The 23,128-nt window shown below is 39.8% G+C and overlaps 1 protein-coding gene across 7 annotated transcripts in view; it reads right to left on the minus strand.

Moving 5' to 3' along the window:
- LOC126278569 (probable E3 ubiquitin-protein ligase HERC4) overlaps window positions 1–23,128 on the minus strand; it is a 187,323-nt gene that overhangs the window by 110,596 nt on the left and 53,599 nt on the right. For 4 of the 7 annotated variants that reach the window (XM_049978777.1, XM_049978785.1, XM_049978807.1 and 1 more), the window contains exons 8-11: window positions 22,776–22,906; window positions 22,423–22,690; window positions 18,918–19,045; window positions 6,626–6,794 (exon numbers count right to left, since the gene is read on the minus strand). In XM_049978777.1, the coding sequence (XP_049834734.1) occupies window positions 6,626–6,794; window positions 18,918–19,045; window positions 22,423–22,690; window positions 22,776–22,906 (696 nt within the window). The remainder of the gene's footprint in view (window positions 1–6,625; window positions 6,795–18,917; window positions 19,046–22,422; window positions 22,691–22,775; window positions 22,907–23,128) is intronic. The other 3 variants (XM_049978801.1, XM_049978827.1, XM_049978793.1) reach the window with 1 other exon arrangement.

Below are 23,128 nucleotides of genomic sequence, written 5' to 3' on the forward strand. Positions count from 1 at the left end.
AGTAGTGACTGGCGTATTGTGACGAGCCAGCTGCTCGGCCACCATTGACCAGACATTTTCAATTGGTAAGAGATATGGAGAATGTGCTGGCCAGGGCAGCAGTCGAACATTTTCTGTATCCAGAAAGGCCCGTACAGGACCTGCAACATGCGGTCGAACATTATTCTGCTGAAATGTAAGGTTTCACAGGTATCAAATGGAGGGTACAGCCACTGGTCGTAACACATCTGAAATGCAACGTCCTCTGTTCAAAGTGCCGTCAATGTGAACAATTGGTAATCGAGACGTGTAACAAATGGCACCCCATACCATCATGCCGGGTGATACGTCAGTATGGCGATGACAAATACATGCTTCCAATTTGCGTTCACCGCGATGTCACCAAACACGGATGTGACCATCATGATGCTGTAAACAGAACCTGGATTCATCCGAAAAAATGATGTTTTGCCATTTGTGCACCCAGGTTCATCGTTGAGTACACCATCACAGGCACTCCTGTCTGTGATGCAGCGTCAAGGGTAACCGCAGCCATGGTCTCCGAGCTGATAGTCCATGCTGCAGTAAACATCGTCGAACTGTTCGTGCAAATGGTTGCTGTCTTGCAAACGTCCCCATCTGTTGACTCAGGGATGGAGACATGCCTGCATGATCCATTACACCCGTGCAGATAAGATGCCTGTAATCTTGACTGCTAGTGATATGAGGCCGCTGGGATCCAGCACGGCGTTCCGCATTACCCTCCTGAACCCACCGATTCCATATTCTGCTAAGAGTCATTGGATCTTGACCAACGTGAGTAGCAATGTCACGATACGATAAACCGCAATCGTGATAGGCTTCAATCCGACCTTTATCAAAGTCGTAAATGTGATGGAACTCATTTCTCCTCCTTACACGAGGCATCACAACAACATTTCACCAGGCAACGCCGGTCAACTGCTGTTTGTGTATGAGAAATCGGTTGGAAACTTTCCTCATGTCAGCACGTTGTAGGTGTCTCCACCGGCGCCAACCTTGTGTGAATGCTCTGAAAAGCTAATCATTTGCATATCACAGCATCTTCTTCCTGTCGGTTAAATTTCGCGTCTGTAGCATGTGATCTTCATCGTGTAGCGATTTTAATGGCCAGTAGAGTAATATATAGAATGTACAACCCAAATTCAGCACAATTTCAAACTGGGTGATCCTCTAAATACCCTGATACGTATTAGGCATATTTCAGTACATTGGTAAGTGTTGGTGAAGAGAATTGATTTTGGTCTAGTGACAGCAGTGTGAGTATATTGTTTCTCAAGTGGAGATTGACATAATAATTACTTAAAACGACTAGATCTGGAAATAAGGTGACGAAGCTCTTCAAACTTCAAAAGCCGTATGTGTCCCATGGCTCTAACTGAGCCATTGAGCTCTTTGAGATCACCAGGTGACAAAGTTCCTAGTCTACAGGTGTGATACTCTCAACCAGGACTGGTAAAGTGTGGCCTGCATGCCATTCCCCTCCAGCAAGCACTTCCCCCTCCAAGTTTACTCACATCATGTCATAATGGCCACTCTGCAGCACATGGTGCACTTGTACATCAGCAGCCAGGAGGGCTGCCAGTATACAGCAATGATTGCACTTACATCCCAGGTGTCAATTTTTTCTGGACTCTATCACCAAATATTTCTACTACTGAAGGCTCCTTACTTTTACAAAGACTGATTTGTTTCTGCTTGGTGTTTTATCAGAATGAATCATTCTGGGCGGAAGTCTCACTTTTGTCACTACTAGTATATAATCATATTAAAAATAAAGATTCCAAGACTTACCAAGCGGGAAAGCGCTGGCAGACAGGCACATGAACAAAACACACAAACACACACACAAAATTACGAGCTTTCGCAACTGGCAGTTGCTTCGTCAGGAAGGAAGGAAGGAGAGGGAAAAATGAAAGGGTGTGGGTTTTAAGGGAGAGGGTAAGGAGTCATTCCAATCCCGGGAGCGGAAAGACTTCCCTTAGGGGAAAAAAAGGACAGGTGTACACTCGCACACACACACACACATATCCATCCGCACATACACAGACACAAGCAGACATATTTAAAGGCAAAGAGTTAAGGGCAGAGATGTCAGTCGAGGCGGAAGTACAGAGGCAAAGAAGTTGTTGAAAGACAGGTGAGGTATGAGCGGCGGCAACTTGAAATTAGCGGAGGTTGAGGCCTGGCGGATATCGAGAAGAGAGGATATACTGAAGGGCGAGTTCCCATCTCCGGAGTTCGGATAGGTTGGTGTTGGTGGGAAGTATCCAGATAACTCGGACGGTGTAACACTGTGCCAAGATGTGCTGGCCGTGCATCAAGGCATGTTTAGCCACAGGGTGATCCTCATTACCAACAAACACTGTCTGCCTGTGTCCATTCATGCGAATGGACAGTTTGTTGCTGGTCATTCCCACATAGAAAGCATCACAGTGCAGGCAGGTCAGTTGGTAGATCACATGGGTGCTTTCACATGTGGCTCTCCCTTTGATTGTGTACACCTTCCGGGTTACAGGACTGGAGTAGGTGGTGGTGGGAGGGTGCATAGGACAGGTTTTACACCGGGGGCGGTTGCAAGGGTAGGAGCCAGAGGGTAGGGGAGGTGGTTTGGGGATTTCATAGGGATGAACCAAGAGGTTACGAAGGTTAGGTGGACGGCGGAAAGACACTCTTGGTGGAGTGGGGAGGATTTCATGAAGGATGGATCTCATTTCGAAACCATGTGCTGCAGAGTGGCCATTATGACATGATGTGAGTAAACTTGGAGGGGGAAGTGCTTGCTGGAGGGGAATGGCATGCAGGCCATTTCGAAATGAGATCCATCCTTCATGAAATCCTCCCCACTCCACCAAGAGTGTCTTTCCGCCGTCCACCTACCCTTCGTAACCTCTTGGTTCATCCCTATGAAATCCCCAAACCACCTCCCCTACCCTCTGGCTCCTACCCTTGCAACCGCCCCCGGTGTAAAACCTGTCCTATGCACCCTCCCACCACCACCTACTCCAGTCCTGTAACCCGGAAGGTGTACACAATCAAAGGGAGAGCCACATGTGAAAGCACCCATGTGATCTACCAACTGACCTGCCTGCACTGTGATGCTTTCTATGTGGGAATGACCAGCAACAAACTGTCCATTCGCATGAATGGACACAGGCAGACAGTGTTTGTTGGTAATGAGGATCACCCTGTGGCTAAACATGCCTTGATGCACGGCCAGCACATCTTGGCACAGTGTTACACCGTCCGAGTTATCTGGATACTTCCCACCAACACCAACCTATCCGAACTCCGGAGATGGGAACTCGCCCTTCAGTATATCCTCTCTTCTCGATATCCGCCAGGCCTCAACCTCCGCTAATTTCAAGTTGCCGCCGCTCATACCTCACCTGTCTTTCAACAACTTCTTTGCCTCTGTACTTCCGCCTCGACTGACATCTCTGCCCTTAACTCTTTGCCTTTAAATATGTCTGCTTGTGTCTGTGTATGTGCGGATGGATATGTGTGTGTGTGTGTGCGAGTGTACACCTGTCCTTTTTTTCCCCTAAGGGAAGTCTTTCCGCTCCCGGGATTGGAATGACTCCTTACCCTCTCCCTTAAAACCCACACCCTTTCATTTTTCCCTCTCCTTCCTTCCTTCCTGACGAAGCAACTGCCAGTTGCGAAAGCTCGTAATTTTGTGTGTGTGTTTGTGTGTTTTGTTCATGTGCCTGTCTGCCGGCGCTTTCCCGCTTGGTAAGTCTTGGAATCTTTATTTTTAATATATTTTTCCCATGTGGAAGTTTCTTTCTGTTTTATTTACATCGTCCCTAGTATATAATCAGTGTCACAGACAGGACTGTGGAAGGAGCACATGAGGATAAAATGACTGAGAACCTTCCTCTTCCTAAAATAAGACCTCATTGTTGCCACTGTCTCAAGTAAAGATGGATCCAGAAAACCTTGTGCCTAATCTTACCTTTACAGTATGTGTTGGTGACACGCACTTGATACTTGGCACAAAATTCAAGAAGGCATAAACCATTTCATTCTCCTTGCCCAACCAATGAATGCCCAAGTTGTCTGGCCAAGCAGCAGAATCACTTCTGATAAGGGTACTGGAATCATATAGAATAGACAGTCAGTCCCCAGCGTGCACTCCTTGCACCACTTCACGGAACTGTTCCTGTAAGTCTGCAGTCGAGGTCAGTGCTGATGCACATTGACTATCAGATGAAATCCAGATCAGGATTTGAGAATCTTCACTGCAAACCACCAATTAAATCTTTCCATAAAAATTTCTTAGTTCATTTGCGATGTCAAACTCAGATAAAATTCCAAGGTTTCGATGATATCCACCATCATCTTTACCAGGGACTAAAACTGACTCATGACTGGCAAAGTTCTGTCTTTCATAACCATTGAATGGCATCCAATTGGTTGGACTACATCATGGAGGCATGAACAGAGGTGGTTTGCTTTACATCCATAGATTTTGCTCGTGCTCCTATCTGGCATTGCTTGCAGCAGCTTCCATCGCATCAGTTGGTGAAAGTACTCCTCTGTGTTTTTTCCTTGTCAAGAGCGCACTTCCATGCACTTCTAAGTACATAGCTTGTTTTCACATAGTCAGATTTCAACAGCTTCTCTGATCACAAAATCCCAACAGTTCAAAGCATGGGCCAGTATTCTTGTTTTGTTCAAATGAGATCTTGTGCTTATTTAACAAGCTGCATTCTGCCACTGTTGTTTTATGAAAGTGCCTGTATTTAAGGTGACATTGACACACGATGCAATGACTGGCAACCATCCATATAGACTAGCCCACATAACTTTTGCCACACTCACGCAGGATGTTATAAATTTCCAGCACTCTCAGGCAAAGATTATCTTTAACAGGTCACAATATTCCTTTAATTTTTCTGGTTGACTGGAAGACTGGTCTGATTCCTTGCCTGTTTAGGACTCTACCTACCTTGCTACATGTTGCATTCACATACTAAGGGTACGTACATGTTTTCCATTTACTTAGCTCTGAAGTACAATATAGTTTAAAAAAGCTTCATTTTTAAAAAATAGAGGGGAAAAACAGGGTTAAACTTTTATTTTTTTTTCCTTTCTAACATTTTTCATCCTAACTCTTCCCTTCACATTTCTGCTGTCTGCCTTTTTTCTTAATTCTCTTCCTTGCCTCCAGAGATTAAAAATTAAGCAAAATATACCATGTTGGTCTTAGTTTTATTGCAAGTAACGCTGTAATAAAATTTTTATTACAGCATTATTAGTGTTAAAACTGAAAATTGCCTAATTTGACCAAAACTGGTAATAACAGTTGATAAAAGTGATCTAAACTGTTTTATTCATTAAATAATAAAACCAATCATTGACTTCTGCTGCAACAAAATGCTGTCTTCATGTAATATCATCCTCTCCACATTAAATGTGGTGTGGAATGCCTAATAAGTAAATGTATGAGAAAACATATATTTACATAAAAATTCTGATATACTAAGCATGCTCCACCATCACTAATTTCACATGTAAAGATATTCACTCATGAGCAGCTGTATTGGGAAAATAATGCTATCTTCACAGCAAATGGAGTATTACAGACAAAACATGGGAGCTCAAATAATGAGACATTCCATCTTCAATGTTGTGTAGACAGATGGCTCTTCATTTTAACAATGTACTACGAGTAGCTGAATTCATGGAAAACCTTTTTCACCAGAATCAACTACTGTGGGCAACAACAATGTGTTGATGACACGGCTCATCGTAAGCTATTGAAGTCTGTAAACTCAGAAAAACAAATCACAGAACAGAGCACTTGCTAATTCAACGCTGGGCAAAAGCAACTGATGAGTAACTATCATTCACAATCAGCTATTGGTTATGCAAGACAGAAGCTATCACCACATATATGTTCCTCTGCTCACCCCATCACAAGACATAAGAAATTATCAACAGCAAAAGAACACTCGCATGAATGCTAGAAATCTTGACAATGGTCACCAAGACTGCTAAGGCATAGCACATGTATGTAAACACAGATGGATACAGTATGAATTGGTCAAAACCACATTACATGATTCATCACACTTACTACAGGTCACCATTCAAGCAGCTGGTCAAGGAATCCTCATGTCGGAGCTGTTAATATAGGATTGAATGGAACCCTTGGTACAACTAACATTGTCTTTCTCCAGTGAATGAAACAAACTGTCTATTAACATGCCGCCATTTGTTCACTTATGGCATTTGCAGGTAACCAGTAGCTTCAGTAAGATCCACTGGTCCCACATTGTGTCCATACTCTAACAAAGGTGTTCATGTAGACCCCAGCCCCCACGGTCACCTGACCTCAATCCTTTTAAGTACCCCCTGATACCCATAAAGCTGGACGTGTGTACTTTAGACCTGGCTCTAAGCACTGAGTCACAAGCAGCAGTTTAATGACCAAGAATCTGGATGGCTCCTAACTGCTTCTTATGCCTTGTGAAAACAATGACTCCATAGCAAAATGGTGTGTTGTGTTATATTCTATTAGCCAGGTATCTCTAATGCAATTGGTTATGGGTTAAGAGGTGTGAACAGGTACATGATAAATAAACAAAACATTACTCACTAGTCTTTTTATAGACTGATTTTCAATTTTACTTAATAAAGTGAAGAATCTCTCAGCAACTGTCAAGTCAACACCATGGTGCCTTGAAGTACAGCAGTAGTGACCATCATCTTGTAAGAGAAAAGAACTATTGATGCAAGCCTGACTGCTGAACACAGTCTCAACATACCTGAAAATCAGAATCATATATTTGATGTTTCAATTATTAGTATTTCAAAAGGCAAGATCACACTATAATTAGAAATGCAAATATGAAAACATATACTCCTCTACTACACATTTCAACCACATGCATATCACAGCGCATTTCTCTAGTGTTAAGAGATACTTGCATGTAAAAACAATTCCTTGTTTCAGAAAATTAGATGAGGAAATAGGTATCTTGAGCCATGAATTCAAAGGTCTTACACTGGGTGGGGGAGGAAGAGGAGACTCAAGCAGTATTAATGTACTTGGAGATTCATCGGCAGGGAATACAAAATTCTGTAGTTCAAACAACGGAAACTCCAGGTCGGAATACCATCGTATTACTCACCATAAAGATGACCTACTGAGTTGCAAACAGGCACAATGAAAAGACTGTTAAACATTACGCACGCGCTTTGCTGAAGGTGGTTTTGGACAAATGTTGTAATATGTAATAGCCTTTTCATTATGTGTGTCTGCATCTCAATGGGTCATCTTTATGCTGAGCAGCAATCTATCCTTTTCCAGATACTGTGTTAATTTCCTAATACATCACACTTTTTTTCTAATTTCATTATATTATTACCATCCCCTTCTTCGTACAAGTAGATTATAATTCCTGAAAAGCATGCAAGAATTATAAGAATCAAAGTTAAAACATTTATAATGAATGTCTATATACCACTGTAACCTTAATTTCTGATGAAATGACTCCAAAAATAAGATTCTCTCAATGGAAAAAAAAAAAAAAATTACTTGGCTGTACTTTCTGAAATTCTTTGGTACTTACAGTGTGTAATTACACAGGTATGATTGGTTTTTAGAGTGAGATCACTCAATTTATGCTGTGATGGTTAGCTTAGCTCTAAATGGGATACTTGCTAAGTCTAATAGTCAGGTTTTGAGAAGAGAAAGGGAATAGTTGCGTATGACTTCCATTTTAATTTTTAGCTAGATTAAAGTCATTCAATAGAAATTATGGGCCAATAGTAGTAGGAAAGAAGCTTGTCTTATGAGTCACCTCTCACCATATGCAACACAACAATCACTGCTTGCTGGGAAATAAGACACAAATTGTGAACTGCTATGAGAATTCTGAACTGAAGAATAAGAACCATATTTTTAATAAACTAATTGAATACTTTAAGAACACTGACAACTAATACATTGCAATCACTATTTAGTGGCATAAATACATTTTATTATGACCAACATTCACTGCTAGGTGAAATACATTACTTCCCTGTGCCAAGAAGTCTTTCTTTGATAACAGTTTCTCTAAAAAATATAGACAAGCAGTTAATCCCAACGTTCACAAGTTCTTATCTGTACCCAATTTTTTGTTTCTTAACAATTGCATAATGAGAACAAAGTTAGACTTTTCACTTTTCGCTTCTCAGGTCTTGATTGTAAGACTTATTACACTATCCTCTTTAGAGCTAACAAAAACACTGCAGCACAGATAGAGGGACCTCACTTTAAAAGCCTGTCATACTTGTGTAATTACATTCTGTAAATTCTACAGGAGTGAGCTGAGAAGGACTGAGACATGCTGTTGTACAGAGGGCCATTACAGTTTTTATTTAAAATGATTTTCAAAAATACACTGGGTAACTTTATTAGAATGTCTGCAATGAGACTTGAATCACAGTTACCTCAAATACAGAGTTTTACACCCTGCCATCAATTTACTACAAACTAACACTCAATCCTCAACCTATTCCATTCAAACATTTTGTTTTCAATTTTTAACTTTTATTTAACTCCCCCTTTCATTGAAACTAAAGTTTAAGTTATTTAACTCTTTAAGTCAAATTCTTTCAGTCTGTTATGATCAAAGCTCCTGATCATGTGTATAAAGCAATTTGTTGTCTATTTTGCCAGTATCAACCAACTTTTTCCTACTTACGGCTGTCGACAGGTATGTTTATTCTGCTAACTCACTACTCACATTGGCGGCACGGCACAGCAATGATTAAACAAGCCTGCTGAGTTTTATTTCACATTAAGCTTGCGGTATTGCTGCTCACCACACTGCTCACTACAATCCTTGTCAGGTGATCTTAAGCTGGTTTGTGTTTTGAGCCCCAATCCTCAAATTCCAAGTGTGGCTGGCTGCTTCAGTCACTCTAGTGGTGCTATTGTTTACAGGGTTGTTCCTCGCTTATGCAGTTTCTTGGGCACCATACGTCTATGTCAACATCCACACACTGTAAATCACTGAATTACATTGCAGACAGTACTTGCCACTGTCTCGCATATTAGGTTTTTGTCCTCTGTTGCAGACATGTATGCAGCATCTACTCTCATCTTAACCATCCACTTAACAGAAATCATTTAGTTCCAATATGATGGATGTAGAGGAGTTATGAGCAAAGTTTAACCTGGCTATAAATCACACTCTAGATGGGTACTACATGTGTCGAGTACTTGTATTATGGATGGAAAAGACCCATGTGGTTTAATAACTAAATTTGGAAAATTCTGATGAAACACAGATTGTGGCACTGTTGGCATGAAAATGAACATGGAAATGTCAATAAGCTTAAGTCAGTAGAAATTTGCCCATCTACAAAAAGACTGATGCGTCAAGCACACATGAACTTCCACCATCATGTTAGCAAAAGGTGTTGGCAAGAACACATGAAAATTCTGGTCCTACATAAAATCACTGATTAGGTTGAAGGCTTCTGTCCAGCCAATCATTGACCAGATTGATGTGACAATACAAGACAGTAAAGGAGATCAAATTATTCACACAGGAGGATGATACAGACAAATAATGGTTTGACTACTGCACAGACTGCCATACGGAAGGCATAGAAACAGGGATCCCTAGTGTTTAGGAGCAACTGAAAAGTGTTGAAAATAAATAAAAAGTGACAAGGTTTGGATGGAATCCCAATTCCGCTTTACAGAGTGTAATCTCTGACATTGGTCCCTTGCTTAACTTGTGTTTATCGTGAATTTCTTGCACAATGCAAAATTCTATGCAACTGGAAAAAAGCGCAGATGACTCCTATTACAAGTAGGTTGAAAGAATGCATCAGCAAAATACAGACCAATATCCTTACATCAGCTTTCTGTACAATGCTTGAGCATAGTCTAAGTTTAAATGTAATACATTTCCTTTCAACAGTAAAGCTTCTGACCTCAAATCAGCTTAGAATTTGGAAAGCAGCGAAAGTGCAAAACTCAGCTTGCCCTTTCCTCACACATCATCCTGTGAGCAATAGATGAAAAGCAAGAGCCAGATTCCATATCCCTAGATTTCCAGTAAGTGTTTGACACAGTGCCCCAACACAGACTGGTAACAAAGGTCTGAGAGTTTGGAATAAGTTCCCAGATATGCGAGTGGCTCGAAAACTTCTTACACAATAGAAATCAGTGCATTGTTCTGGATGGGGAGCGTTTGTCAGAGTAAATGATATCATCAGTGGTGCCCAAGGAAGTGTGATAGGATCACTCTTGTTCTCTATATAAATAAATGATTTGATGGATAGTGTGAGCAGCAATGTGGAAATGTTTGCTGATGCAGCAAGCATACATGATGACTTAGACAGAATTTCTATTTGTTGTGATGAATGGCAACTTGCTCCAACATAGAAAAAACGTGAGTTAATGCAAATAAGCAGGGAAAACAATACCGTAATGTTTGGATACAGTATTAGTGGTGTCCTGCTCGATACTGTCATATTGATTAACTGTCTAGGCATAACACTGCAAAGTGACCGAAATGGAACAATCACACGTCAGCAACGCAGAAGGCGAATGGTTGACCTCAGTTTATTGGGAGAATTGTAGTAAAGTGTAGTTCATCTATAAAGGAGATCATGTACGGAATGCTACTGTGACCCATTCTTGATTACTGCTTGAGTGCTTGGGATCATCAATAGGTTTGATTAAAGCAGTGGTTCCCAAAACTTCTGAGAACACTTCCCCTGAGAAAGATCATACAGAAACCAATTACCCCACCCCCCAACAGAGATTAACATCTAATTTAAGTTTACATTGGGGCAAAAATTGTTTGAATATCTTTACATTCAAAATTATAGGGAAACACACAATACTTCACTAACATTCAAAAACAACTCTCACATGTTTTTGTGAGTGTTACATTAAACCAAGAAATAATAATATCCAACAAAATAGTTGGTACTGCATATTTTTAATTTTTTTATATTGTATTCGGTCCCAATCGATGCACACCATTAATTGTGTTCAAAGTTCAATTGGTTCTTTACTTTTGTTTTCACCATAGTTACAAATCCATTTTTACACCTAGAACTTGTGGCCAATGGTTTCAGTATTCTTACAGCTTTTTATGATAATAATGGATTCCTGGCACCAATCTTTCTCCAAAGTGTTGCTAATTCTGTTATAGAGAAATATATTTTCTATGTGTTGTCTTCACATAGTTCAAGAAATACTGCTTGGGCTTGAACTTCACTATTTGAAAATGTTTCATCATTCACTGAAAACTGACTTAAAACCTAGGTATTTACTTGTTGGGAGTTCAGGAAAGTAGTTACTGAATGAATTTATTACTGACGACTAGTGCTGGTTTATTTCATGTCCAAATGATCACTTTCCATTACTTGCGACGAGCATCATTGTCAGTTCTGAAAATGCTGAAATTTCAAACTTTAGCACTGTGTTAGTGACGCCTCAATCTGCGAATAAAAGTGGTAGCTTTATCTTCTGCTGTCAAAATATTCATTATATTTCCTTGCAAGCAAAAAGTTATGCATATTTATCCACACAAAGAAGCCCACAGCATACATCATTTCGGAAATAATTGTATTATTTGTTGTTTCTGCATGTAGAGCTGTCTCCTTTTCTGTCTTCGCCCTTTTTGGAAGGCAAGTTATTTGTTGTCAAAGCGCGAGTTCACTGTGTCCAATGACTCCAAGAACTAAGATTCTTCTCTCGGCTCTTCTCTGCCTGACCGATTAATGGTATACTTTCAGGTGTTCAGCCAGGTTGTTGTTCCTATTTTACGCAACTATTTTAATGACGGAACCAGCCGTCTTCTTCAGGTGCTGCTAGTTCTGCTGTTATGTGTACTTGCTGCCTGGACCCCAACCAGACCGTGAACTATTGTTGGCTTTGTATTGCTACATATAGTAGATTGTGAGTTCAACTCTTGATGCCCACTATGTCCTTGATGCTCTTGTTTTTCAGACCCCACGTTGTCTCAGCATTCACCACTTCTGGTAGATATCGTGGACAGACCCAAGCATTACTTCAGCTGAATCCTCCTTCCCAGTGTTTTATGTTTTCTGACACCTTTATTTTGATACACTCCTTAATCATGATGCCCAGAAACTTGGTATTTGTACTAAGATATTGCTCTCACTATATTTGTCCCAGGAATCTATAGTTTTCTCTGCACATGCCGAAGAATGTTAGTTGGCTCTCTTTTTAAAGTACCATCACTAATTTCACATTAGTGTTGAGTTGAGTTTAAAAGTTCTGTGAACTCTTCAACATATTCTATTCCATGTGGCCAGGTCCACAGATGTATCATCCACATCTCAATAAGAACATGTTGGTTTAAACTTGGCAGATCTTAATGCCTTTGTTTCAAAGTGTTCCATGTGCAGGTTCACAACAAAAGGCAATGATGGACTACACATTGCCACATTATCAGTTTGTTCATAATATTTTCCATTGAATAGGAAATGAGTTGGCGGTAGAATAGGTGATATAAAGGTCAGAAAAGGAGTCACAGAACTTTATGGCTATTAGTTCCATGGATTCAGCAGGTGGGACACTCAAAAAGACGGAAACTACATCAAAGCTGGCCATAACATCTTTCACCTAAAGCCACTCATGTACAATAGTAGCCGAGATGTGAATGTGGTGTTTGCACTTGCCCACATATTCATTGCACAGAGTTGGTTTATGGACCAAGCGACACAAGTGAGCACATAAGACGCAGAGCTGAGAGAGTGCAAGAGACTCCAAGGAGCAAAATGTGTACAAGCATATATCATACATAGTATTAAAAACAACACAATTCCATACTCATTATATCTAAATTTTTTTAAACGTCTAATCAAGAGCCCAAGGAATGGCAAATAATGGGTGAAGGAAGGAGTGAGAGTAGGGGTGGGAGGGTGCTGAATGATGAGAATGTGTTTCAGATATTTTGTCTGTTGGTGTGTATTTGCACCAATACTGTTAGCTTTGGGCCTTATACAAATGCCATCCTTGGGTACCTTAATACAGTTACGATGGCACAGGTGCTCATGTTCTAAGACATTACATGGCAAGTCTGATTCATTTATAAGAGCCATCAACTTCCTCTCAATATTATTCATTGGATTGTGTGTGTGCAACTTTTATTCTACAATGGAAATGTCGGCTTGAAGCACATACTGAATTCAGTTCTGTGAAACAATTTTTAGATTGTAAATTGTGACGAAGCAAGCTGGGATATTTTTACTTCCCCTCTTGTTTTGCAATCTGCCTCTTTAAATTCATTTTTACACTTTTAACCAATTACCACTAACATGCGTGAGTATAATCTGCATTTACATAAAAGAGAAAGGTTGGCCATCAGTTTTTAAGAATGTAACACCAGATCTAATTTTGTGCTTAGTTTTATGTATGTAACTGCTTTTCTAATTTATTTCAACTATTGTTACAGGGCGAAATCAGTACTTGTTTTGTAACTTAAATTATATTGTTGATGTATAAACAAATATAAATTCTACAATAATTATAAACATTTGGAAGATGAAACACTAGCATTCTTTATGTATTTATTTGACTCTATTTTAAAACATGTTAGCAAAGTCAGATCTTAATTAATTACAAAGTAATTAAGTTTTGTCAGAAGTATTGTTTGCATAACGATATTTGTTAATTTAATGATTTAAACAAATAATTCAGCCTAAGACTTGTAGTAGAAGAAACTGTTAAAATGAACCAATTTTTTTCCATGTATGCAGTTAATCGAAAGAGTTAAGTTTTAATTTAATTTCTGTAAATTTAACTTTGAACAATGTGTAGTTTCGGTACCTGTGAGGATATATAAGGGCCCAATTTTTGGTCACGAGACAGTCAGTTTACAGCCGAGTTTCAGACGAGGAACCTGTGTTGGTTAGAATGACAACAACGCATCAGCTTAAGAGTGTAGTATGTGTTACATAATTAGGCCATGTGTTAAAACAGTGACAGTGTGTGCTCCATACATACCTTTCTATTCTTCAAGGACTGTTAATTTGTGTTTAGGTTTTTACAGCTCATAGATATTTAACAGTAAACTATTGTAGCAGTATGTGGATGTTTGCCTGAAACTATTAATGAGGCTTATCAAAAGTTAAACAATAGTGCACTGGCCATATATTAAATGTGTATATTTGGGGGGGAGGGGGGGGTGGTGGTTGTGAAATGTAACTGTGCATCTGTTGGTTACATCACTTAAAGTAGTCCGTGTTTCACTTCCACACCCCATTTTTCAGCCAGTATGTCGACACTGAGGGCAATCAACAAACAATGAAACAAAGTAAGTGAACCGTTACAAAGTGTGTACGTAATTTATGGAGGTTTTTTTTACAATTTCTGGTCAGTGGTACCTCTTCTACCACTACAAAAGAAACAAACAAAACAAAATGAAGAATGGAATGTAACAATATTGTGAGAAGGAAAGTTGCTGCTCACCATATAGCAGAGAGGTTGAGTCGCAGATAGGCACAACAACAAGACTGTCAATAATATAGCTTTCAGCTAGTAAGGCCTTCGTAAAAATTAGACAGCAAAAACACACAAACTCACACTTACACAAAGGCAACTCTCACACACGACAGCAGTCTCAGGCATTTGAGGCTACACTGCGAGCAGCAGCACCGGTACACAATGGGAGTGGCAACAGGGTGGGGATAAGGAGAAGGCTGAGGTGGGGAAAGGGGAGGGAAAGTAGAATAGAGGTGGCAGACAGTGACGCGCTGTTGGGGAGCGTGCTGGAATCCAGACAGAGAAAGACTGGATGGGAGAAACAATGATTAACGAAGGTTGAGGCCAGGAGGGTTCAAGAACGTAGGATATATTACAAGGGAAGTTCCCACCAGCGCAATTCAGAAAAGTTGGTGCTAGTGGGAAGGATCCATATGGCACAGGCCGTGAAGTAGTCACTGAAATGAGGGATGTCATGTTTGGCAGTCTGCTCAGCAACAGGGTGGTCTACTTGTTTCTTGGCCACAGTTTGTCAGTGGCCATTCATGCGTACAGACAGCTTGTTGGTTGTCATGCCCACAGAGTGCAGCACAGTGGTTGCAGCTTACCTCGTAGACCACATGACTAGTTTCACAGGTAGCAATGTGTTTGATGGGATAGGTGGTGATGTTTGTGACCGGGCTGGAGTAGTTGGTGGTGAGTGGTGGAAGGATGTATGGGACAGGTCTGGCATCAAGGTCTATTACATGGATATGAGCCATTAGGCAAGGGGGTTGGGAGCAGGGGTTGTGTAGGGATGGACCAATGTATGGTGTAGGTTCTGTGAATGATAGAATACCAGTGTGGAAGGGGTGGGAAGGATAGTGGACAGGACATTTCTCATTTCAGGGCCCATCGAGAAATAGTCAAAACCCTGGCATAGAATGTAATTAATTTGCTCCAGTCCTGGGTGGTACTGAGTTACGAGGGGAATGCTCCTCTATGGTCAGATGGCTGGACTATGTGAGGTGGAGGGAGACTGCAAAGATAAGGCACGAGAGATCTGTTTTTGTACAAAGTTGGGAGGATAATTACAGTATATAGAGACTTCAGTGAGACTCTTGGTATATTTTGAGAGGAACTGCTCATCACTGCAAATGCAACCACCACAGGTGGCTAGGCTGTATGGAAGGGACTTCTTAGTAGGTTTGATACAGACAGAGGTACTGGTGCAGCCATCTTTAAGGTGTAGGTCAACATCTAGGAAGGTGGCTTGTTGAGTTGAGTAGGACCAGGTGAAGCAAATGGGGGAGAAGTAGTTGAGGTTTTGGAATAATGTGGATAAGGTGTTATCACTCTCGATCCAAATCGCAAAGATGTCATCAATGAACCTGAACCAGGTGAGGGGTTCAGGATTCTAGGTGTTAACAAAGGATTCCTCTAAGTGGCCCACAAATAGGTTGGCATAGGATGGTGCCATGCGGTTGCCCATAGATGTACCCCAGATCTGTTTGAAGGTAATGCCTTCAAAGTAGAAGTAATTGTGGGTGAGGATATAGCTGGTCATGGTGACTAGTAAGGAGGTAGTTGGTTTGGAATCCATCGAACGTATGCAAAAGTAGTGTTCAATAACAGTAATGCCATGGACGTTAGGGATGTAGGCGTAAAGGGAGGTGGTATCAATAGTGACGAGCAGGGCACCAGATGGTAAAGGGACAGGAACTGTGAAGAGTCGGTGGAGGAAATGGTTGGTATCTTTTATATAGGAGAATAAGTTCTGGGTAACAGGTTGAAGGTGTTTGTCTACAAGAGCAGAGATTCTCTCAGTGGAGGCATAGTAGCCAGCCACAAGGGGGCATCCTGGGTGGTTGGGTTTATGGACTTTAGGAAGCATGTAGAAGGCATGAGTGCGGGGAGTGGTGGAATCATTCTGAATTTCTGGAATAAGGTCACTGTGGCAATGTTTGTAGTTGTATGTATCTGACAGCTGGCAGAGTCCTTCTGCCAGACAATCCTTGTGGTTCAAAACTGCAGTGGTGAAGCCTTTATGTGCAGGTATGATTATAAGGTTCGGATCTCTTTTTAGGTGGTGGACTGTGGTTCTTTCTGCAGATAAATTCTGGAAAGTTAACAGGGGGTGATTTGGGGGCAGTGGGGATGGGTCACGGTTAGATGGAGGAGTGAACAGAGTTAGGCATGGTTCAACATTGGTCTTTGGTTGAGTCTGAGTGGCATAGTTGGTGGCAAAAAAAGTGTCTCCGCTGTAGGGACCGGGAGGTCTTTAAGAAGTCCTGCATGATTGAATTTGGGGTGGGGCAAAAGGTGAGGCCTTTGGAAAAAGACTGATTTTTTAATTGGGCTAAAGTTTCTGGTGAAAAGGTTCATGACTGTTTTTCAGGTCTGTTCAGGTTCTGGAGTCTGTGTGGTGGTGGGAGTGACTTTTGGGGGGTGAGATAAATGTAGTATGACAGGGTTTGTCAGCTATGAGTGGACATGGAGGAGGACTGGAGGTTGTAGTAGAGGGGGCGGACATTGGTACTCCAAGGTGGGAAGCAAGCAGGGTGGAGAGCTTTTCGAGGTGGCTTTGTGCATGTTGCTCCAGTTCTGGAGGGAGTGTTATGGGGTCCAGGAATTAGGGATTGCAGAGCAAGATAATTTTGCGGATGGAGAGAAGATATTACAAAGAGGTTTGGGCTTGGTTGAAACGGTTTTGCAGGACCATTTTGGTGAGGGCTAAGGATTGGCAGAATCTGAACAGGTGGAGGTTATTATTGAAGTAGCAGTGGCAGCTGGAGTTGTGTAATTTGACGGTAAGGCAATTTAGGGGGTTCCATGAGCCAAGCAACAACGCAGGAACAGCATGTGAGACTGGATTCTGGCTAGGGATAAGGAAACTTTTCTTTATTTATGCACACGGAAGGAGCAAGTATCCATGATGGTGGCGGAAAAATGCAATAAATTATGTAAATAACGTAGATTGATACCTGATAAAATTCGCAAAAATATGTGTGAAAAATCACGGGAAGGACAAAATGGAAGCAAAAGGGGGAAACATGATGGAGTCTTAGGGCGTTGATGATAGCGAAAGGTGAAAACTCACAAAAATTGGCGAGAAGACTGGATGAGGTGGAATTAATTAAGTGCAAACTGGGATGGAACGGAGGATGGGGGATACATATGATGAGATACAAGATCGTGTGGCATAAAATGCGAAAATACGGGAGAGTGATGCAGGGAGCATGATCAATTGCAAGGAATGGATTAATGATATTGGCAGGATCAATGTGGAATATAAGATACTGCACCAACAATCAATGTGGTCTTCTAGCTGTCTGTTGTGTGCAGCCGAGATGGTTGTTACAGTGTGGCTCATAAGAAGTACATGCCGTGCAATTTGTAAGGTGATAAAGGAAACACAGGTAAACAGAGAAAGAAGGATAGACATTGAGTATGGTAATGCATTAGAAAATAGTAGCAAAGGAAAACGGCATTGACTTAGGACCTATCAATCTTTCTTCCACAGGAATTGCATTAATAATGTTTTTATTTACAATAATTTAAAATAACAACATGCAATCATGGAGGAGAGTGTGCAGAAAGTTCACGCTAAACAAGCAAGAAAGAGGATGAGAGATGAAAGCTATCTGAAGGTAACCAAAGATGCTGACATGTGGACCAAAAGTGGGCAACTCCTAAATTTATTCACCAATTTCAGTGTTGTTGCTCACCCTATGTCAAAAAATGAACTGAACTTTACTTTTAAGGGATCATTAGAATCACCTGAAAAATATTCATTAATCTACACAATATATAGCTCTATATGTAACATTGTCTTTTTCAACACATGTTGGCTACCACCAAATAAATGGAATAAATACATTAGCTTTTGTCCATGCTCGTAAAGAACTGGAGAGTGTAGTTGTCCATCTTTTTACAATGAGCTGCTCAGTGTGTATAACTATTTTTGATACAATAATGTTTAAAATAAAAGAGGAGGATTTTTTGTGAAATGTAACTGTCTGAGAAGTGCTTTGGATCATTCCTGAGCTGCTGGCAGGACCAATAAAAGTACCTGCTGTGCAGATGTTCAGCATTCAAAGGACGCACCCATACCACCTCCAATTTTGCCCTTCCAACAACCACATTTTTGTCATGAACGAACCATTGTTTACTATCAGACAATACTGAGAAAAATCATTTTGCTCCACAGTACTGCAAGTAATGCACACTGTGAACAACAGCAGAGCTTGCAGTGAGTAGTGTGGCAGCAGCTGAGAATGCAGCATAAAGTTTCCCTTAAATGCAATGTGAGATGTGATCTGGAAATTTCCAAGAAGTACCAACAATACTGTAGAACGTACATTTATATATAAGGAAGGTAAAATAATAACACTATTCCATTTCAATGATGTATCATACTGCTTGTAAGATGAAAAATACATACGTCATCAGGTCCTGGTCCACTGTCTCATCTGGTAAGACTCTTCCGCATTCTTCAATTTTCTCCACAGTCAGAGACAAAATCTGAGAATCGGTTTCATGAATGCGGCAATCATCTGATGGAATATTATCCTAAAATGGATGTTTGGTAAAATCCTTACACTCATTATTATTAACTTACTAAAAAGACACAATTTTAATATAAATAATACACTAGAATGAAATAACATATCAAATTGTTTTCATTACGAACTGCAAGAGTTTTGTGATAAAATACAAAGATATTACTTGAAAATCATTATCGTGACTGTAATGCCAAACTGGGGAACAAAGAGGCTTTAAGACATATGCATTAAGTAAAATCTGCACAATTTAAATAGTAATAACAGTCTGATGGCTGCTCAATTTGTTGCCACAAAGAACTTGAAGGAATTGAGTACTTGTCTTCCTAGAAAAAATCTGTGAATGGACCTGGAAAACATTGAAAATGAATTATGCAAACCAAATAAATCAAATTGCGGTGCTTCCAAGAAAGATAGTATCAGAGCAAAGAAGTGAAATTGTCTCAGTATTCTGACTGGTCTGATGTGATCCATCTCAGAGTATCTCTTGCATCCTACATCAAAAGCATTTGTTGGATATATTCCAGTCTCTCCTTCCTCTACAGCTTACTCCAGTACCATGGAAGTTATTCCTCAATGTCTTAACATATGCCCTGTGTCATCCTGTCGGTTTTTTCCACATGTTCTTTTCTAGCTGATTTTGAGGGGAAAAAACCCTCTTTCCTTATCTTATCAGTCTACCTAATTTACAACATTGTTCTGTAGAATGACATCTCAAACACTTCAATTATCTTCTTTTCAGGTTTTCCCACTGTCCACGCTTCACTACCATAAAATGTTTAACTCCACACTCCTCCTCAAATTAAGGTCTATGTTTGATACAAGTAGACTTCTTTTGGGCAGCAGTTCTCTCTCTTTACTTGTGCTAGTCTCCCATTTATGTCGTCCTTGCTTCATTTGTCATAATTCCTTACCTTTGTCTACTTCGTGATCACCAATTCTCATGTTAAGTTTCTCACTATTCTCATTTCTGCTACTTCTTATTACTTTTGTATTTCTCTTATTTACTCTCAATCCATATTCTGTACTTATTAGACTGTTCTTTCCTTTCAACAGATCCCATAGGTTGTCTTCATTTTCACTGAGGATAGCAATGTCATGAATCAATCATACCACTGATATCTTTTCACCCTGAATTTTAATCCCACTCTTGAACTTTACTGTTATCTCCATCACTGCTTCTTTGATGCACAGATTAAACAGTAGGGGCAAAAGACTGCATCCCTGACTTATCCCCTTCCTCAACCAAGGACTTCATTCTTGCAGTCTTGTTGTTCCATCTTGGTCTTGCCTTTCCGTAGAGCTTACTCCTATTTTTCTAAGTATTTCGAAAATCATACACTATTTCACTATGTCAAATGCTTTTTCCTGTTCGACAAATCCTATGAACATCACTTTATTTTTCTTCAGTCATGTTTCCATTATTAAGCATAATATCAGGACTGCCTTCTCTGGTGCCTTTATCTTTCCTAAAGCCAAACTGATCATCATTTAATAGCTCCTCAATTTTCTTTTCCATTGTCTAGTATGTTATTCTGGTCAGCAACTTGGACGCCTGGGCTGTTAAGTGGGTCGTGAGAGAGTTCTAACATTCATTATCTCTTGCTATCTTCGGAGTTGTGCAAATGATGATTTTTCCGAAAGTCTGACAATATGTCACCAGTCTCCCAGATTCTACACACCTCCTTGAATAGTTGTTTATTGCTTATGTACAAGAGCCATTAGGAGAAAGATGGCTGGAAGAACATTAATTTATGATTGACTGCAGAAAATTTTTTAAGAGAATTGAAGAGGAACTTCAGGAATACACACCTAAAATATGAGTGTATAAGGAAGAAGATGGAAATCTGCTGACAAGAAAACTAAATTTTATGAATAGACACAAGGTGAATTTTAACAGGATCCCAAAAGAGGTGAGCAGCTACCATCTTACACTGCAAACCCAAAGAAAGAAGAGCCCGCTCTAGCTGAAGCTGAAGTACTGAAGTTAGTGAACTGTTAAAAAATTACAATGCAACAGAAACTGATGGAATAACTGTCCACAAAGGTGGAACCACCTTCCATATATGATTCTACAAACTTCTTAAGTTGATAGTGAAATGAGAAAGGAACCCAAAAGAGTGGACTAATGATTAAACCAATACATAAGAATGGGGACAAGATTTACTGCTACAATCACTGAAGAATCATTCTGCTGAAAGATCTGTATAAAATTTTGTCTAATATTACCTGGAACAGGTTAAGTCCATTTGTAAAAGAGCTTTGGAGACTTTTACATGTGGATTTTGGTCTAATGCATCAACAACAGATTACATATTCATCCTGAGGTAAATACAAAAAATGGCATTTGAATAGAATATTGAACTTCCTAACCTCTATGTAGACTTCAAATTAGCCTTTGATAGTCTTTAACTGAATTATGCTCTTACTGGGTACACCATCCAAGTATGTCTTACCAGTTCAAGCATCCTTGGCTGGTTCCATTATTGCAGTGTGAGTCGGTGAAGATTTATTATATAGGTATCTTTAAGAATGGTGGGAAATTTTGTATTATGTATACACACGTCAATTTTTTTGGAGAAATCTTGTTGCAGACTCATGAAGTCTGGAAAAATGGGGAAAGAAAACTGTTACACATTATAAATTCTGAATCCTTGGGACCTACTTTTTCAACCCCCTTGGAAAAAACAGAGCACATATTATAGAGCCCATAAGACACAATAAATGTACTTTAACCACAAAAACTGAACTTTTTTTCATGAGTGGAAGACTTTTTGATGCATTAACAGAGAACATTATTGTAGACAAACACTAAATTTCACGTTTATCATGAGGCATTTTTCCTGCGTTGCTCGTTGCTGTCATTAGCACACTATCGGTTTTTGTGTCTTCAGTTTAAGCATGTGGTTAAGCATTCATGATTCTTTTTTTTTCAAAATAAACATATATATTAGGAAAGTGATTCCTAGCCCCAGATGAGTGTTATAAAAATATCAAAATCTGTTTCTGACTCAGAAGGCTGCTAAATGTCATTTTTAACTGTGCAATTATGGTACATGAAAACTATTATTGTACAGTGTTTTGTAGCTGTTACATGAATACTAGCACGTTAGAAATCTTTTGTTTATTCTGTATGTATCTAATTAATTTACAAGGAATATTACAGATAAAATATAAGTTGTGTCTCCTGCGAAAGCTGTGTCACTTTACAGGAATTATACAAAAAAGTACCGTACTTTATTATTTCGTTTTGCACTATCCAGCACAGCAAATAAAACTCTCTAACCAAATTTCATCAGGATGTGCCATACAATTAGACCATTGGCTTATTAATGCTATGTATAATCTAATCATAAGCACTGTAAAATGCAGCACAAAAATTAATACCTGTTTTCTAGTTACTAAAGCAAAACAGTGGTCTCCGCCAGCATATATCCTTTTCACAACACAATTCTGGGAATGTTGACTCTGTTCATGTGGCTCAATAATGGAAACTCCGCTAGGTGACACCCAAGGTCCTAAAACAACTTGTGGAGTTGTAGCATTTAAGACAGCTTTTGTACCCAGCTGGCCAGCTCCACCAAGACCAAAAGCATAAACTCTTCCTCGTGATGGAACAAGTGCAAGTGTGTGCCTCCTGAAATGCAAGTGATAACTAAATGTTATACTGAGAGCAATATTACAGTGCAATTAATTAGTTTCAAAAAGTACTGATTTCTTATCACTATACTGCAATGTACCTTCCACAAGTAACTTGAGTAACTGTACTACCCATCAATTCCATTACTTTCCGTGGTAGAATTTCATTACAAGTGGAACCATGACCTAACTGACCATATGTTCCAGAGCCACAAGTAAAAACGCCTCCGTCCTGCAAGTACAGCCTTGGTATTATTTTGAAAATCATAATATATAATTTAAGGCATGAACTACACATTCCTATAATTAGAGTCAATTACTAAACTTTTACAAGTTAAAAAATTACATTTCATAGGAATGGTGAAATGGCAAAAATCGACATTCAACTAAATGGAAATAAAAGAACAATATGGAAAGGTTGAACAGCTACTCACAACATATAGAAGGAGTTAAG

This window comes from Schistocerca gregaria, chromosome 1, assembly GCF_023897955.1.
Source record: "Schistocerca gregaria isolate iqSchGreg1 chromosome 1, iqSchGreg1.2, whole genome shotgun sequence".
Taxonomy (NCBI): Eukaryota; Metazoa; Arthropoda; class Insecta; order Orthoptera; family Acrididae; genus Schistocerca; species Schistocerca gregaria.